General features: G+C 36.9%; 2 protein-coding genes across 7 annotated transcripts; one reads left to right on the forward strand and one right to left on the reverse strand.

The window, feature by feature from the left end:
* Positions 1–5981: 5981 nt before the first annotated feature.
* LOC147556050 (dolichol kinase EVAN-like) lies at positions 5982–12502 on the reverse strand. Of its 6 annotated transcripts, none has more exons than XM_086663778.1 (15): positions 11684–12502; positions 11188–11300; positions 10669–10875; positions 10382–10486; positions 10005–10075; positions 9825–9905; positions 9513–9742; positions 8922–9111; positions 8755–8820; positions 8146–8234; positions 7936–8050; positions 7787–7838; positions 7589–7689; positions 7005–7119; positions 5982–6560 (listed from the first exon to the last, which is right to left on the reverse strand). In XM_086663778.1, the coding sequence occupies exons 1-14, from the start codon at positions 11869–11871 to the stop codon at positions 7006–7008; spliced, it is 1722 nt and encodes a 573-aa protein (XP_086519904.1). In that variant the 5' UTR covers positions 11872–12502; the 3' UTR covers positions 5982–6560; position 7005. The 6 variants fall into 6 exon arrangements, with proteins under 6 accessions (XP_086519904.1, XP_086519905.1, XP_086519909.1 ...); XM_086663779.1 differs by having other exon boundaries at positions 5982–6622; XM_086663783.1 differs by having other exon boundaries at positions 5982–7119; positions 10669–10704; positions 10825–10875; positions 11684–12475.
* Positions 12227–18279, forward strand: LOC147556051 (uncharacterized). Its single transcript, XM_086658569.1, has 7 exons — positions 12227–12328; positions 15318–15565; positions 16175–16242; positions 16738–16776; positions 17139–17260; positions 17753–17944; positions 18049–18279. The coding sequence occupies exons 1-6, from the start codon at positions 12227–12229 to the stop codon at positions 17789–17791; spliced, it is 618 nt and encodes a 205-aa protein (XP_086514695.1). The 3' UTR covers positions 17792–17944; positions 18049–18279.
* The last annotated feature ends 941 nt before the right edge of the window (positions 18280–19220 follow it).

A 19220-nucleotide genomic window follows, 5' to 3' on the forward strand; every position in this document is an offset into this window, starting at 1 on the left:
ACTCCCAACCAAACAAAACATTACCCCATAAACCCCTAACAACAGACTCCGACAAAGACTCAGACTTAGTTTCCTGAATACACAAAAGGAAAACTTTGTTATCTTTCACTACCTTGTTAACGGCTAACTTCTTCGCCGGACTGCCCAAGCCCTTGATGTTCCAAGAAAGAAGATTTAGCGACATAAGAACTTTGTCTCCCCCAAGTTCGCCACCGATCTAGACCTTTTGATAGACGGACCGCCGTCCTTTAGTCCCCAATCCAGCTTCTTTAGTTCTCTGTTAAATTTCTCAACCCTCTTCTTTCTTGCCAAGTCTTCTTCCGGCGTGTCATCTTGAATTACAATGGCTAACTCCATACCTTTCTCACCATCCATCATCTCTGCTGACATTTGCTCCTCAACATTAACTCGCTCTCCCCAGGAAGGATAGTAGCCAAAGGTGTTATATTGGCCATGTCCACATCTTGCTGTTCTTCCTGCCTCTTTTCGAATGGAAACCCTATGCCCTCCATTTCCATAAGATCTATAACTCTCTCGTATTCATTCGGCCCATCAAAACCTAGAGATCTCCCTGTCTCGAAGAGATGAGCCAGCCTCTCCTCCTCTCAATTAATCTCCGCTGAAAAGATTGGTTCTAGGTTTCTTGCTCCGTGAGGATTGACTTTTGCCCCTGTATCAGCTGCACATGGGCTGGGCTTTGACTGACCAGGCTTTCTTGATCCACGAGATATAGTCCTTTTGGCTACAGGCACCTTGAAAGCCCAAAGTTTATGGGACATATGCCTTTTCTTCTTGACCTTCTTGCAAACGGGTTTTCTGACCCGATTAGAAGTTGCGTTCATCATCTGTCATCGCCTCCACTATTTCGGGTCTAATCTCCATACCCGACATCTCCGGCATGTCTACCAACCTTCTGGTCACGTCATCAGGCCTGACGGGATTTCCATCAGTTGCCTTTCCCTTACCTTTCCTCGAGTCCCTCAATGGTACTTCCTCCCTCCTTCTGCATGCTTCTGATAGGGGTTACGTCGTTAGAGTTTCCCGCCTTACTACAACCTGCTATGTCACCATCCTTGGTGATCGTCTTCTCCGGTGGTAATTGAATCTCCGGTGAGGATAACGTTTGCTCACTCTGCCTTCTCTCTGCAATGACCTTCGTGGTGATCCAAATCTGATACGTTTCTCCTCCAACCATTAGAGTCTTTCTCTCCGTAATGGAGCCATTAGGTTTTACATCAACTGATACATAGGCATATCTCAGATTTCTTAGTCTCGAAGTGTCATAATTGATTTCCACTATTTCTCCAAAATCTTCGACGAGGCTGGAGAATGTCTGATCATTCCAAAGGTGGAAAGGAATGCCGTCATCTTCACCTCCATCAGAAGTGGAGTGATAATGACCGAGTTGCAGTGGGGACTCCATTGCCTAACGTACACCTTTTCCCCTGTGATATCTTCCTCCAGGTACTTTAAAGCTCTTAAGTCCTCCAGATTCTCCTTAGACTTTACTAGCGCCGCACCACTCTTATAAAGAAGAACCGCTACCTCTTCTAACTTTACAATTCTTCGTACTGCAGATTCTACCAGATGTCAATGCTCATTCGAAGATCTCCTTTCCAGTACTATTGCTTTCGACCAATCCATATCATACATACTGAAGGAATCCATGATAGGTTTGGACGATGAAAGAAGTGTATTAGTCTTAGAGGAGGGGAGAGGGTGGTTTTGTTTAGAGGACGAAATACCGGGATCTTTGTGTGTTTGCTGAGTTCCTGTTGGCTTTAAATAGGCTGCCTTAGGTGATTTATTAAACTTTGCATGCATTGGCTGCTTAAATAGGCTGCCTTAGGTGATTTATTAAACTTTGCATGCATTGGCTGCTTAGTCGGTGAGTGAATCTCATTGGTACTCCCATATCGGGCGTGGGTAGGGCTGGGAAAACGGTCCGAGACCCCGGGGTCCAACCCGTTCGGCCCGGACCGTTAGTGACCGCTGCCCGTAGCCAACCCGAGTCGGGCTAACCCGGCCCTATGAATCGGGCTTATAGGGTCGGGATTCGGACATAACCTCAAATCCGAGTCCCAGCCCGTTATACCCGCCCGAGTTCCGATGCCCGAAACCCTCCCGATCAAACATATAAAGTTTATGTTTTAAACTGATCCAAGGGGTAAAATCTTTTGGCCATCAAAGAGCCTTGCTCCCATATCTTTGACCCAATAGTGAGGGACTTAAGAGATGGAACTTACATAAATTTTGGCCTTGAAGAGGCTTGTATTGTAGAGTGTTTAAGAGGTTATATATAACCATTCCCTTTTCTCCTTCATCTTCACCCCCAACAATGTAGGACTAAATAGGTTTAACTTGCTTGCATCCAAAAAGTGTGGTTTGATTCATATAATCACAACCCCATATGAATTCTTCTCTAGATGTTCAATGTGGGACTAAGTCTCCAAAGAGAACAACAAAAATCTCTTAACTTTATTAGTCCCACATCACCTATTTACTGTTAGAACATGTATTTGAGACTCTTATTAAATAGAAAATAAGGTTCACTCAAAACATCAAGTCTATTTTAATTATTAGTCTTACATCACCTATTGAGACTTAAGTGGAAGTGAAGTGAATCTCTTATTTTAAATGAAAGAAGAAAATTATTATGAATAAATGCAATGAAGAAGTAATCGGGTCTAATGTCATAAGAAATGTCATAAGATAGAATAAAGATAAATTTGTACAACTTTTAAAAAGAAAAAACCCAAACATGACCATTTATACATTTTATTATATGATTATTGAAAGTATCTCAAGTAATGAGTTAATGATTTTAGCCTTTAAAAGCCTTTTGAGAAAGGCAAATGAAGGAGTTATTAACCTTTATTCTTGCATCTCTATCTATAAGACCATCAATGTGGTACTAAAGATTGAAAGCTTTAGGATTGAACATCAAAGAGGGAGAACTTGTAACCTCTCCCCTTTGCTTCTTTTATCTCTAACTCAAAGGTGTGGGACTAACATTATGAAGTTTGCTTAAAGTTTGTTGTGTGATGTTGGCCTTCTTGTGACCTTCACTAACTATGGGGCATGGTCAATAGTAATTGACTATATCAAATGGTCTCTATGACCATGTTTTTTTTCTCCTAACTTTGATGTGTTTTATTTTTCAACACAAAAATATTTGGATAGATATTTCGAATGGTTTGACACTTCTTATGATATAGATTCTTCCTCTTTGTTCCCTAAGAACTCCCCCAAGCTCTCTTGTAATCTTTCTGTTCGATCCTCCCATTGTTGAGTACTTGAGTTGTTCATCATTTTCATCTTTCTTTGTTTGTCGAGTAGTGGTAATAACACAAATATAAGACTATTTCTTGTTTGTGTTTGTAATGGCTTTTCATTCAATGGTGAGTGTTTGTGTTGAATTATGGAGAATAAAGAAGAGTTGGGGTCTTCTTATAGAGGTGGGGAGTGGTCAATGTTCACAAAAATGTCACATTAGGGAATGAGCATATAATTCTTTTGTCACATAGATTGTTATATATATAGTTAGGCACCCAAATACTTTAGTCACGAGCCTTCTTTTTTACCACTGTCAGACCATATTCACATTTGGGAACTATAGTTGATGGAGATGGTCTAAGTCACTAAGTGGGGAAAAAACTACGACCAAATAATTGGTGAAATAGATCAAGACCAAAATATGAAGAATATGGACCAGAGCACTTTTTCTTGATCATTTTTGAAAACTTCATTAGAACATAGAGATATGGCACCTTGTGATTAAAATGCATCACAGAGATATGGAAAATCCGATGGCACCTTGTGATTAAAATGCATCATAGTAGTAGTAATACTAGTTTGGGTATTGATGAGAAGAGTAAGAATATAGATCTGACTTGGTTGGATGAAAAATTGGAAGTGATTGAAGATTTATAGAAAAATAAGAAAGATAAAACTTGGCAAGATGATGATGGTGGTGAGAGTGATTCAAGTCCTAATATGTTGGAACAATGAAATAGAGAGATGTGGGAATAAATAGATGAAAAGATGAGAGAATATGAGAGGTGTGGGACTAAATAGATGAAAGGAGGCAAAAAAAGTGATCTTCAATTCTTGTTTTGTGATGGATCATGTTTTAGTCCCACACCTTTGGGACAAGAGAAAAAGTACTTGGAGAAGAGTTATTTATATTCATCTTCTCAAATATCTCAAGTATCTCTTTCACTTTCCTCACACAAAGTGGTTGGGTATTGAGTAACTATTTGTTTTTATATAAAATTTTATTATAAATATATATAAGATAAATTTATTTTTTTGAATATAATAAAATAACCCGAGCTCGTCTGACTCGAGCCCGTTGGAACCCGCTCGGGCAGCCGGGTTCGGACGGGTTACGGGCACTAATATGGTGTTTTTGGTCCGGCCCGATCCGCCCGACTCCCTACCGCGGGCTCGGCTTATCCTAGCCCGATCCGCCCGAGTCCGGCTCATTGTTGCTCTAGCCCGTCCGCGCCCGCCCGATTCCCACCCCTAGGCGTGGGTATGTTTTACCCACGGTTGTGTGAGAAGATTTCGCACCCCTTCCCTAGGGATCCTTTTGGGATTCAAAGCCTCAACATATTCCTTATTTTTGTCCTTATCCCCTTGATCTTCTAATCCACTTAACAAACTGAATCTGTTTGCATTCTCCACCGTTGGTTCTATCATCAGCTCCTCTTGATGATCCTTGGGTTTATAGAACTTTGACATCACCTCATCAATACCTTTTATCAACTTCTCCCAACCTTCACCAAACTTCCCTTTTGGAATACAAATCGACCTTTTACTATTATCGCCATTACCGATTCTATGGGCCCAAATGTATTCCCCTCTATTGTTGTTCATTCTCTCCCATAAGCATATCTCTGATCCCACTCGAAATATCGAGGTCTTCTGGATTCCATTTACTTTACCTGGTTCTTTTATCAAATCCGAAGTGAAGCTTTTCAGACTCATCATCGCAGTATGATTCAGGTTTAGCGCCCACTCCCTATAGAATCCTTGCTCTGTAATTAAGAATCTTCCATAGGAGAGCTTAGACAGTAGAATTCTTTTGTTTTCTATGAAAACAAAGATGCCCTTCGTGGGTGACATCTTCTGGCTTCCGGCAGACGGTACCCCTATTGATATTATCAGCTTTCCGATCAACGCTATCCCAATGGATAGTAGATGAATCGGTCTACCACGATCTCAAGGGAGAGGTGTTGCCGGAGAAACTAGACGATACTACCCTAATTCCTTCGCTTCCCACAACGCCGAGGTCCGATGCCACCCCACCTGCACTAAGCCGGTGCTATTTTGATAGCTCCGCCTTCTTGCACAGGGGTTCCAAAGGATGATGTGTTGCCGGAAACTTGCTCGGAAAATTATGAAATGAAAACCGTGGGCCCACCTGTCAGAGCTCTTCTCTCTCCTAAAACGTTTTTATCTGCATGACTATGTCTCTAAATCTCTATGTTCTTCAATGAGTTAAAACATATTCGTCATTGGTCATCAAAACTCGTAGTTTCATGTTTTAGGTCAGTGACTGAAATGCCCGGCTATTCGAGAACCAGACGAAGGTGTATTTTGGTGCGATAAGAGGCGTAAATAAGAAGTCCTCCAGAGAACTATTGTAGATTGTTTTCTGAGGTGCATTCATCTCTTTTCGTTTAATTTTCATTCATCTGTTTCTTGTATTGGTCTTGATTTGTGTGGAAAGAAAAAAAAATTGACGAAAAAACATATGTTATTTTTGAATGGTCTGTTATATAATGTATAGCTTGTTTGTTTCTGAAGTTTTGAACTGGTAATTATTTGTTGAATTATGGAAGGTTGTCAATGAATGGCACTCTTACAGTCTTACTTCAACAGAAAGTGAAATAGCAGAAAAAACAGTGTCGTAACTGCTTGTTCTAAGCAAAATGTGTAACTTTGAAATAGAACATCACTGGATTAGCGAATTATTTTGAAACGGAAAAAATTTAACACTGAATTAGTTTATATATACAATGTATTACAGAATAAATTTATCAAAAAGGACAATTTTTTTTAAAATAGACACGAAAAAATGATAAATACAAGAGTGATACATACAACAATGGACAAAGCAGATAAATGGCAGATGCAGTTTGTTGCTCTGTCTTGCTGATTACCCATTTTCATCTTTTAGCTCAAATGACAGAGTTGATCCTTTTGTGCTACTTGAAGAAAAAACAATTTACCCATTTTCATCTTTCACCGATGTACACAAAAACACCATCCTACCTGGCGATCCATCTCCGGATTCTCATATTGGTTGATCATGAAAATCATCAAGGGTTTTTCTTCATTCGTTTCTCTGTAATTCATGTGCTGTTGCTACCCATGTCAGGATCTGTTGTCTGATGAATGAGCTCAAGAAAATGTCCTGCTTTCCTCTTATAGCTCGATCAATACCATTCTCTGATAGTTCTTTTAGCGCCTCTTCTGCTCCAAACTCTTTCAAGAACATTTAATAAATGACTACCTTCTTCTCGCCTCACTGCTATCTATTCCCAACTTGACTGCAACTCAAGTTCAGGAAGAGAGATGGAAAGAGTGAAAATGGCTTTTCACATTTGAATTTCTTCGCCATGTGCCGCGTAAACATTAGACCAATAGAGGTATGAACATACCCCCACCATACATAATCAAGAGAACACATTCGTTGACAGGAATACAAACTTACATTCATTGGGTTCCCTTCTAAACTTTCAAACATATATATATATATATATATATATACTGTGTACAGGCCTATATATAATTATTGAATATATTTAGTAGAACAATGTCGAAATACAGATGTGTTATTTCTATCCTCTATGAGCTCCATATTACATGCTTGAGTGGTAAGTAACTTGTATTATGTACAGAAACTAGTGCTTGAGAGAAGCACGGTCCTAAATTAAAAAATTACGAAACACTAACGAGTATGTTGAATTTATGTCGCTAGTAGACCCGCTAACCTTACAAGCAGAGAAGGCTGTAGAAGACGAGGGGGATAAAGGCGTTATCAAGTTGTGCCGTGTATGCCTCTAACAAACCACTTCCTGTCACAGCTACTAGAAGGGATACCCAGTGCTGCAAATATGATAATAATAAATAATTGACCGGGTAAGATCTGAAGTCGGACTTGAGGTCTGAATTGGCTCAATGTCTCGACACGAATTTCAGAATGTCCGTTTCTGTCTTACTCATCTGAATGGCTGACTGGGGCTGATTTAAGGTTCATTTGAGTCCGGTGTTTCAGAACCATACGAGTCAAGTTCAGATAATGAGAAAAAAAAAACACACACACAAACACCACTTCAGTGAAATGGTGATTAAAAGGGTTTTATTTTTGAAATATAGTAAGCACTTGACATATGATGAAAATTATTAGATGTCAAAATTATAGGTTTTATAGGTGGTAGGAGTAATTTATTTCTTTAAATTCAGAAAATTTATAAAATACTTATTTCGTTTTTACCAGTTGTATGCAGTCGCTATAACCACTTGCATATGCATGATGAACAATGAATTATTGCATTTCCAAATTTTCAAGGCATACCTGAGAGTGTATATAGGCACTTGATGCTATAAGCGGAAGGAGAACAGAGCAAGCTGCAAGAACTGATGTTATACCAGCTGCAGTACCTTCAATGGTTTTCTCTAACAAGGAGTAAAAACACAGATGTTTGATTTAGATGGTATAGAGGCAAGATTAAACAGACGATTTGTAATAATATTTGCAGATCAATTTACTTACTTCCAGTTTTGCTCCACCTGAGAACCCCATACTTGTGACCAACCATTGATGCCTGTGAACAAAACAAAGCAACTTCATTATCATCAATTACCAGAATTTGTAAAAGCACTTGGCAATATCTCCATTTATCAAAAAAAAAATGTAATTACCATGGTATCACCAATTCCTAAGCTCAAGATTCCAGCAAAAGGGGCAAGTGGACGATCATTAAACCCATACGACATCCATTTAGGAAGTGCACATCCCAGTAAGAGCGAAAAATGACTACAAAATGACATCGGAATAGATGAAAAGGATGGTGTTAACCAAAACTGATCTTCAGTATGCCTTTTTGTGGTTTGTTCTATTAAATTCCTTACCTGACAATAAGAAGGTCCGAGTCACGATGGTCTGTGAATGCATTCATAAACTGATGTACATGTTTCCCCAAAGGCCAAATATTCCATACCTGTCTACAGAAGTTGTGGTTATGTAATTATGGCAGATTTTGCCTAAAAATACAAATTTTTTTACAGCATTATGTATAGTGCTAAACATGAACCATGAACAACCCAGGTTCTAGAAGTGAGAAATTACAAACTTAAGTTGTCTCTGAAGATCTAAAACTCTTCCAACGTAACTACATAATATAAAGATATGTATCACAGCCTCACAGGTGCAGCCAACTAGTTTATATGGATTCTTAGTGAGAAATTAGGTAAGGCGTGTGTTACTTCACTTCCGCTTTTTTATGTCCACACTGAACCTGAAACGCCTGGTACCCGATGCACTCGATGTTCCAGGCGAGCTCAGACAGGTAATGGCGCACAAATTCCGTATTTTACAGGCGACCTTACTGGTCATGCCACTTAAGTGCCCGAACCCACCCGGCCCATTCCCCTAGCTCTGATGAAAGGTGGTTTAACAATATCACGCTAACTCACCAAGTACTTGCATATTAAACGATTGAACCTTCAAAAAAGACTTACTCGAATAATTTCTAATACCAAGAAAACTGCCAAGGCTGCACCAAAGGCTAGATCAATAAAACTGGGCTGCAACATAGAACACGCTGAATTAATAAGCGTTTTACTAAAGCATCAAAGTAATGGAATATGGTAGACTACTAGACATTCTATTAAAAAGACTAACATACCTGGAAAACAAGAGCTGGTGAAAACATTAGAACTGCCACTAGATGGTAATACTTTCGAAGCAAAATCCTCTCAATTGTGCTACTCTTTGAGATATTATAGAAACGCAAAACTGATGCACATATTACAGTGATCCAGTATATACATAATGCTAGTCTCTTAAGTGGTTCTTCGAACACAAAATTAAATACCCTGCATAAATTGAGTAATGCAATTAGGTGGGTGTGTGCGTGTGTGTGTGTATCTCTCTCTCCAAGTTAGAAACACAGGCACAACCACACAACCATATACAGAAAAAAAACATTGGGCAGAATTTTGGGAAACCTAATTTCTGAAGCCAACAAACTGATGAGATGGTACAATTTTGCGTGTCACAGAATTCAAGAATGAGTAGCAAAAAAAGGAGTTGGCATGTGGATATCCAATTCAAGTTCCCAGATGTTATCACGTCACGTGAAAATACACTTAAGAGTAGAACCAGGGATAATAAAGCATGTTTGGGGTCATATTTATATACCACATGTTCATCATACATACAGAAAACAGAAAGCGACGGAATAAATAGCATGTACATGACACAGAAGGTAATTTACCATAACAAAGGATGCGAGTCAAAATGCACAACGAATTGCATCCATGCTGGAGCAATCACAACTATTGTCACCATAAGAGCAGCATAAAAAACAAGAGATTTCTCAATCACTTCAGAAGTCTTCTCTTCAGCTTCAGGAGATTGGACGTTAAACAAAATTGGCATACTATGGTACATCCGCAGAATAAATTTGTAACACAAAGGGAAAATGAGAAGACCTATCATCACTCCCTGCCCAAAAAGCAAAGAATTTGAGAGCCATAGTCCTGAATCTTGTTCACGTAATACTCCGAAAGATTTATATGGCCAGTACCTGAATGATAGTACTAATCTCACTTCTTTTAGTTCCAAACTGTACGGAAGCTATTTCTGATGAGACTAGGTATGTATTGACCTGTCATGCCAAGGATAGACCATCACTACCGGAACAACTTTGGTAAACACATGGGGCAAGTATAAAGTAGAAGTGTAGAACATCTTGCAAACCATTGACCTTTGCCAGCGTTTGCAGTAGCATGTCGCCGAAATAGAGGACAAGGCCAGAGGTCACTAGAAGTGCTTCACCTGAGAAAAACTCGAATCTTCAGCTAAGATATATCATATATGACCAACAAAATCAACTTGGTTCAACAAAACGGACATGTGTAGCATTTCTAAGCATAAGCAATTTATTTTTTAGTAACAAAAGTACCAAGTTTGACCTGTTCACCTCACACATTCTATGTTAATTATACGAGTGCTCAACTTGAAAAATTAGAAGACAAAATGAGTTTGAGACTGAAAATCAGGTACTAAATATGTCATATTGGTGTTTAAACGTTCAGAGATTAAGAATAAAAAGATAAATTGAACAAACTATAGAGTGCGTACCAAGAGAAACACATGATGGGAAAGTGTGAAGTATGCGTTCGATTAATCTCACTGCTGCCAATCCATGACAGAACACCCAAAATAACTTTATTGCTATGTGTGAGCCTGTAAAGAATGGCAACATAATGTCATCTAAAGCATACCCTTTCTTGGCATTTTCAGAACTAAAAGTGAAATTACTTGAGCCGAATATATCTTGTGCCGGATTAAGTTTCATTTTCCACACTGAATTTCAACCAACATTTAAAGAATTGTCAAAAATAAGAGTTTAGCGTAGCAAAACTAACCACAATCACATCTCATAGCAAGATATAAAGAGCAAACTGCTGCGAAGAAGGCAATGTAAAATAAGCTAAAATTTGTGTCTTGGAAACTCTGTAGACGGAAATAACTTATTACAGCGGTTGAACGTTGTAGTATGAAGCACAGGAAAACAAGCACACCGAAGCATGAAGCAGAAACAGCCCAATATTGCAGAATAAGATAATCCAGCTCTGCAAAACATAAATGATACTGTCAATTACCTAAAAACTACAAGGAATGTTCCACCAAAGTTTATGTTTTTGTGACAATGTCACAATAACCTATACGGTATTTTCTGGTGAATCAAGTTTACTAAATTAAGGAGAATGGTTTCTCTACGATTAAAACTTTTGAACACCAAGATTTTTCAACAAAATTTCTACCCACCCCTGTGAACGAGCAAATATAACAAAAAATTGTTATTTCTAATGAGTTGGTATAATCAATGAAAGAGTCAGAGTGTCCAATACTCTGAAACCCATTCTGATATATGAATCTTGTACCTTGAGGTTCAATATCTTTCGACTGTATGGCTCTTGACAACTGAATCGAGCGAGAAATCATGACAGCAGGAAGTGTAACTGCTCCAAGTAGAATCCCAGAAGAAGCACCTGGCCTAAAAAAATTGACAAATTTAACAAGTTTCAAAATTTGCAATAGATTTGTCCATTTTGTATTCCCTATAGGTATATTGACATTACAAGCAATACGGCACAGATATGGAAAGTACAATTACAATTATTATTTTTAACTAATCAAACCCTAATTTTATCTAGGCTAGACGAAATCAATTTAAGAATATTACAAATGTTTGAATATAGATCAAAAAACCCTAATTACTTCAACAATTGGTTAGTGTCGATCTTACATAGCTAATTGAAACTATAATTGGAAAAAGTAAAGACTAAATTGAAGAAAATCAATTGAAGTAAACAATAATTAAGAAGTTTTAGATAAAAATAAAATTATCAAAAACGAAAAGATGAGTAAAACGGTTACCTAGTTTTGAATCGGGTGAAAGAGGTTGAATTTTCGACGAAGATTTCAACGAAGAGAGCAGCAAAAGCGAGAAGAAAAAGAGTGAAAGCTTCATAAGTAAGAGAGTGAGGAACAGCAGCAATTAAAACCCTAGAAACGAAGAGAAGAACAACAACTGTCTCTCCATTGAAGATTGATACAGAAGACATCGCTAGCTGAAGAGAGAGAATGAGATCAGAGAGAGAGAGAGAGAGAAACGCGGGAAAGCGGGATTAGTTAGCCCGCGTCTTTGAATTTGGCATGTACTTCAAAGAAATGCCTTTAACAAAACAAAATTGTTGGGTTTTCCCAAAAAGTAACCGTCTCTCTCTCTCTCTCTGTTTCTCTTCTTCTCAGATCTGTTTTGCTTTTCCGGCGAAGGGATGACCCTTCGCCGGTTCCCCTTTTCGTTTTCATTGTGTGTTAGGCTTCCCTCCATTAATAGCTTCTCCTAATGTGAGAGATACTTATGAATCAAAACCAATCCTTCACATAGTTTTCTATCTCTCTCTAGATTCTAAAGAAATGGCATCATCCTCATCAACAAGATCATCAATTATCTATTCTTCTTGGATTCTTCCTCTTGTTATTCTCTCCCTAACATGGACAATAGATGCATTTTATAATGTTACAACAATTAAATTCAACCAACGATAATCCTCTTTTTGGTAATTTCAATACCCTCCGTTCATCTGATCGCAATTCCGTTCGTCTTCTCCATAACCGTTACTAAGGATCAGGGTTAATTTTGTTAAGTTTATACAATCATAGAGTGTTTGGTGCAAAGATCAAATTGTCGGTTGTCTTCACTGCCGGAGTGGTTGTTGTTTTCTACATATCAAATGCAGATGTATTCGAGAAGACACTTGGGCCATGTTTGGCCATGTTTCTCGATCTTTAGGATCATTGTGTCTGTGTCTTGTCCAATTTCTTTCCCTTCATGAGGCACTTTGCATTTAAAGGTATGTAACTCTCATGAAGTCTTCAGAGGAGAGAAATAAGAATTATCATCCTTGTATCATTGTGACTTTGTCACTTATTAATGGAAGATGTTTTCCCTTGGCTCAAAAAAAAAAAAAAAACAAAACAAAATTGTTGTTGGGGCTGCTCCAATTGGTCAGCCGATGGAGAGAAAAATGGTTTGACCAATTAGAGCTGACCACATCATCAGCATTCAGTCTATGGTTGGCCTCTGTTTTCGAGTGAAAAAACTCAACTACTCCAAAAATACGACTCTCCATTTTCTTTCCACTAGTTACAAACGTTTATTCTGAGATTACTTGGGGCTTCAAAAAAATCCAGGAACTCAGAAACTCGTCACAATTACTCGAGTCGGTTAGTGTCGATGAACATTAGAAATTCGAAGGAGATCCAACTCGACTAAATAAAGGCCTCGGAGTCGAGTTTGGAAATGCTACCCGGTATCTCGAACGTGATTCGTTAATATTTGTCCGACGTCACCACTTATCAAACGTTCACCCTTTCAATAATATCGAGGGAATAGAAGTGACTTACAGAGTGTCTAGAGAGAGAAACTCTAAAATTAGAGTGTCTCTTTGAGACTCTCAAGTATCACTTTAAAATTTAAACCAATAGAAACCTTTTCTTTTCGACTACTTTTTCCATATTCAATTTAAGAGTAAACATGTGTATTAAGGAGAGAGATTTTATGTTGGAATTTTTGGACAATATTAATAAAATTAATACTATACCAATTAAAAGTTAAAAGTAAATAATTGTGACTATTGACAATAATAGTTTGAATTCAAAGTTGAAAGAGATTTGTAAATAATTGTGACTATTCACATTAATAGTTGAATTCAAGTTCAATTACTAATAGTTATCTTTTAAAGAAGATGCAACTTTTCATTATAGATGTCTTTTGATTTCTATAAATAAGTGTTTCTCAAATCTGATTTGTAATCAATACATATCAAAGTGTAGAGAATTTGAGAGAGAAGAAATTATTATATTAGTTTTTGTGCCAACAAATATATTTGCCATAATCTTAATGTTCTTATGCTCCTATCGTGCAATCTTCATTAATTACTTGATGCAGTTTCACAAAGGCTTGTCATATCTTGGGAAGCAATTTGCCTTGAACCTTCAAGTAATCTCGGTCGAGAGGGGGCAAATAATGCTTTAAGGAAAGTGTACTTAGTACACATTTCTGTTAGGAAAAATAACCTAATTAACTTGTTCAGGAATATGAAGATAAACGATGTGAAAGTAAAAGTAGAGACACCAAGATTATTTAACGTGACAAAAAACCCCTCCAAACTAGAAGGTAAAAAATCACGGGACCTAGTCCAGAAATCTTCCACTATAATTAAATAATGGGTTACACAATTATTCAAGATGTGTAGAAACACTCTTGGACAACTCTTCACCAAACCTATGGTGGATAAACTGAACAAAGAAACAAAGAAATAAAATCTCTTACTCCTTAGGATTTGAACAAATCCTATATTACTAAAGGTTGAAGAAGATAACCACAAACTAAATTGCTTCACAAGATTAATAATCTTCTTTTCTTCAAACCAATATTCTGCTCTTTCAATCTCTCTTGAAAGAACCACTTCAGAAATCTCTCTTTCTCTGACTTCTCTTTGTTCTGGAAGTTGTTGTGTAATAATTTCTTCCCTTTCATTCCCTTTTATAATGATCAATAGGGAGGTTTACCAATAGAAATAGGAATTCCTTTTTAGGCTTGAAAAAAATAGAAACTTCTATTTTTTCCCCAAACAAGGAATAAGGGAAATCCTATTCCAACTAGGAGTCCTTTTATTATAAGGAGGGACCCCAACAGTTTCAAGCCTCTAATCTCCATCCTCTTCTTTTCATCTTCTTTGTGTATTCGAAGACTATATTTTCTAACATTTTAGAGATCTTCATTAGAGACCAAAAAAATTTAGAGTGTCTTTACATTGACACTTAGGAAAGAAAATCTTTATTTGACACTTGACAACTAGATTTTAGAGTTTTTGTTAAAGTGTCCCATTGGAGATGCTCTTAGACACTCAATCTCTAACACTTAGAGTGTCACATATGAATTTTTAAAATTTTTGTTAAAAAACCATCTCCAATGGAACACTTTGTTAGACACTCTAATATGAGGTGGACACATTTATTATAGAGTGTCTAGAGAGAGCAACTCTAAAATGAGAGTGTCTACTTGAGACTCTTTAAGTGTTACTTTAAAATTTCAACCAATAGAAAACTTTGTTTTTCAAATACTTTTTATCTATTGAATTGAAGAGGTACATGTATATTAAGTATAGAGACTTTAGAGATCTCCACTGGAGACCAACAAAAATTAGAGTGTCTCTATATTGACATTTAGAAAAGAGAATCTCTATTGACACTTGACAATTAGGATTTATAGAGTGTTTGTTAGAGTGTCCCGTTGGAGATGCTCTTACTTAAGGGTGACCTTCAAATGTCAAATCAGATAACGTTAATAGTCCATAAATCAACCATGAACAACATTATAATCTATATAATAAGAGAGGAGGGTATCTTTTTCCCTCCTCTCAATGGCCCAGATTTATCCTCACAAGATATAAAAGACGGCTGAGATTTATCCTCACAATCTTTCAATGCCTGGGATTTCAAGAACAACTATTCAACCGTTAAGATTAAGAGAAAAGACATCTTTGGAAGATACTTTTTGAAAGTTACCTCTTCCTCCCTATTTCTCTTCTCTCAGCTTTGCTTTTTCTTTAGCTCCCGACTCTCACTCTCCTTCCCGCAAAAGCCTCTCTGTCTCCAACATCTTGGTCGAATTCTCAAGTTGGTATCTCTTTCTGAATCGTTCTTAGTCTCTCTTTCTCTCTCAGGCAAAGTCACACAACTAAAATTAAGGTTAGGATTTTGATTTGTTTTGAATGATTATTTACTTTTCAGGGTTTTGATTTAGGGTATCTTTTTAGGGTTTTGTTAAATACATACTCTTTAGGCCTTAGGGTTTTGATTGAAATCATTTAGGTGTAGGGCTTATATGATTGATTCATGTTAGAAAGAGAAGGAAATTAAAAACCTAGAAAGAAACCCTAACCCTAGAAGGAAATTAGGTGTAGGGTTTTGTTGAATTGTATAGTATGCATTTAGTAAATGAAGCTGTAACAACACAGTCTTATTTGGTTCCACATTTATGATTTCGGATAACATTTATGTAGTTGTTTGAAATTTCATTATTGGTAGGTTGTTTTACGGCCGATAACTATAAAATTTAATCGCTCTCTAGATCAACTATTGGTTGGTTCAGTCCTTGATGTCAATATTTTTTTCTTACTCTTTGTTAATGTCACTAATTGTTTATAACAATAAAAATAACAAGCCTTATAACTGTTTCTTTCTAGGGTATGAAGGAAATTGATAACAACATCATTCAAATATGCCTAACACCTATGTTTATTTGATACGACTACTGGTTTAGAGAGTGAAATAACACCTCTTTCTTTTCAATTTCAGAACTGAAAAATCGACACTTTCACAACACATTTCATGGCGACAAGAATACCATAACCATCAACCCCCAGGTGAGAAACTCAAGGTAATTAGACCCAATTCAATTGTCAATAATTAAACTAGGATAATGTTGGGGATGGAGAAAATAGTAGGGACAAACTTGACCTTCATCAGGTCAACAACTAGCTTTTCACTGCAGTTAGAAGCAAAAGCGTCTTAGAAAAAGCCTTGGATTTTCTAGCATAAAGCCCTTTTAGGGCTTGAAATAAGCACTTAGTTATTTCTACCAAATGCATTCAAGCTCAATGGTGATATTTGGGGTTGGTGATAAACGGCGAAATCGACATTTAGTTTGTTTAGTTTTGTACCATTTGCTCTTCGAGTTTCTTAAGGCTTTCTGAAATAGCACAATACCAACTTGGCAAATGCGTTCAACATTTAGCAAACAATTTTCTCTATAGACTGCAATTTTCTTTAGTTTCTCGGTAAATATGTTATGGAAGATAAATAAATTAGTTAACACCATTGAGGAAGTCGATTTGCCTTTTGTTTTTCTTTGACAACAGGCATCGGTCTCATTTTGCTTCGGCAGCGGGTTGTTTTAGGTACTCTCTCTCAGAAGATTTCTGTCTTTTAGGTTTGTAAGTTTTAGGATTTTTTTTTTATTTTGTTTGTAAATTGTAAGTGATTAGTTTCAAATCGTTTCAGGTTTGTAAGTTCAAAAAAAATGTATGAATCAAACTTCGTAGACTAATTTTTTTTTTAAATATATCATTACTTCATTGCCGTCTTTATTTGTTAATTTTTTCAGATTCATAAATTTTATTAGCAAACATATTATGGTAATTACCATCTTATGTTAATGAAATGTTGTTCTCTCTCGATTATTGAGTATCACATTAAATTTTAGTTATAATCTGAAGAGTAATTTAGCTATCTTCATGTAATTGTTCGGTGATTTATCCAGGCCGGTGGCACTGTGGCAGAAGACGAGGAAAAAATATGTTCTTTGAAGGTATCACTAGAGGATCTTTACAGTCGCCTATCAAAGAAGCTCTCTCTCCAGGTCATATGCTCCAGCGGCAGTGGGTGAGTCTTTGGAAACTTTAATTTGTTTTTTCCAATAGTGTTATTTTGAATCATTTTGTTTAAGGCATTTGTCTGTGCTTAAGTTTTGAATATGAAGTTTGGGTTGGTGTTTAAAGTCAGTGTTTATGTTGCCTTTTATTGTGTTTCAAAGAAGGGTCAAAATCAAATGCCTCAATGAACTAATCAAGGTATCACAGGCACCCAAGTCTCTATTTGATCCAACAGATGCAACATTCCATAGAATGTAACGGTGTCTGTATCTGTGGGTGTTCGATTTTTATTGCTAAAGTTCTATAGGCGGTCTTGGTCTTTTATTGTTAAATTTTGAGCTGGGTTAACCGTACACAAGCAGGTCTTAATTCAGACTCTGCGAGTCAATTTAGTTCTACAACTGGATTTTAGATATGAAACTTGGAAAAAGAAACATACGCTATTATCTTCTATGAATATCGGTTCTAGCAATGGTCTAAACTTCTTTGTGTTTGTTCGCAGCTTGAGACGAGCATTGAGGATATAGTGTTTGTATGGTAAAACAAGGGTCACCGCAAGTTCAAAAGACAAGGTGAAGGCCTATTTCATATCGACTCGAAATGAAGCCTTCTATGGGGTTTAGATTGTGGTTGCCCCATTTAGGCGTTAAGCATTTGGTTATGAAGACCAACCTTGGAGAAATTGTGAAGCCTGGTAAGATGCAATTTGTCATTGATATAGAGACCGTCAAACGTACTGCAATCATGATATTTTTTTTAGACAAGCATTGGTCTAAACTTCTTTCTGTTTGTTCGCAGCTTGAGACGAGTATTGAGGATATAGTGTTTGTATGGTAACAAAAGGATCACTGCAAGTTCAAAAGACACAGTGAATGCCTATTTCATATCGACTCGAACTAAAGATTTTTGTGGGTTTTAGTTTGTGGTTGCCCCATTTAGGCGTTAAGCATTTGGTTATGAAGACCAACCCTGGGGAAATTGTGAAGCCTGGTAAGATGCAATTTTTTATTGATATAGTCAAACGTACTGCAATCATGATATTTTTTTTTTTTGTAGAATTGTGAAATTTAATAACAATATGAACGCACAAAATGACTCAGTCGATAAATGATAAGGAACGTCAATGTTTACTCAAATTGATTTTAAATGTTTAGCTCATGCTAATTTCAATAAATATTTGTTATCGTATATTTAACTCTTTAAGCATTTGAAAAATACTGTCCGTGCCCTCGGGCACGGGTTACACCTCGTGCATCTATATTATTCATAGTATTCTTATAGTGCTGACAGTTAAATTGACTGTATGACCAAATTGATATAATTGGCACGAAATACGAGACATTATTCTCATGTTTTCTTGTAGAGTAATAAAGCTAGTGCAACAAAAAGATACATGAAACAACCTTTGGTAAAATTAAAAGAACCATAGGTTCTTTTCATATTTGTTAAGAAGGTAAGACCTTTGTGCTAGTGCTTTTGTTTTTTTTTTTTGTTGAAATTTATGCTGGTTTTTGTAGCTAAATTATTTATTTCCTTAGAACCGCAAATGTACAAGATTCGGAAAAAAGAATTTAGAATGTCCTAAGCAACTTGTTTTTTTCAAAATTCAATTAAACACACATTCCTTAACAAAAAAAAAATTAAACACACATTGATAAGCGTGATGTAATCGGGGTGGCTAGAACATGATATAATCTACCTGCACCAAGTAGCTATCAATGCAGAATATTTTGGGGGGAGGCATTTTTTTTTTGTTGTTGAAAGTGGGAGGAGGCATCTTGGGAACTAAATTCTATCCGAGAAGGCAAAAGCAAATTTCGTCCGCCCTGGAGTCTGAGTCGATTCAAATGGCACTCATTTCAATTGGTCCTTTTGCACCTTGTTTTTTTTATCATGAGTTCAATTTCCAAGTTGGATTGAACTTGGCCTTGAAATTTTTGTTTGATCACGGAGTATTCCGTTTAGTTGGA

The sequence above is a fragment of the Eschscholzia californica genome, unplaced genomic scaffold (assembly GCF_041429995.1).
Source record: "Eschscholzia californica isolate CP2 unplaced genomic scaffold, dmEscCali1.0.p SCAF_2, whole genome shotgun sequence".
Classification (NCBI taxonomy): domain Eukaryota; kingdom Viridiplantae; phylum Streptophyta; class Magnoliopsida; order Ranunculales; family Papaveraceae; genus Eschscholzia; species Eschscholzia californica.

Bases quoted from the DNA above. Each gene is read 5' to 3' on its own strand.
- LOC147556051 (XM_086658569.1), top strand. From the start codon at position 12,227: ATGGCATCATCCTCATCAACAAGATCATCAATTATCTATTCTTCTTGG. The intron at 12,329-15,317 runs GTTACAACAATT...TGGGATTTCAAG, and splicing joins CAATAGATGCATTTTATAAT to AACAACTATTCAACCGTTAA. The intron at 17,261-17,752 runs GTGAGTCTTTGG...GTTTGTTCGCAG, and splicing joins ATATGCTCCAGCGGCAGTGG to CTTGAGACGAGCATTGAGGA.
- LOC147556050 (XM_086663778.1), bottom strand. From the start codon at position 11,871: ATGTCTTCTGTATCAATCTTCAATGGAGAGACAGTTGTTGTTCTTCTC. The intron at 10,876-11,187 runs GTACAAGATTCA...TATGTTTTGCAG, and splicing joins GAAAGATATTGAACCTCAAG to AGCTGGATTATCTTATTCTG. The intron at 8,051-8,145 runs GTAAGGAATTTA...GTCATTTTGTAG, and splicing joins TCGGACCTTCTTATTGTCAG to TCATTTTTCGCTCTTACTGG.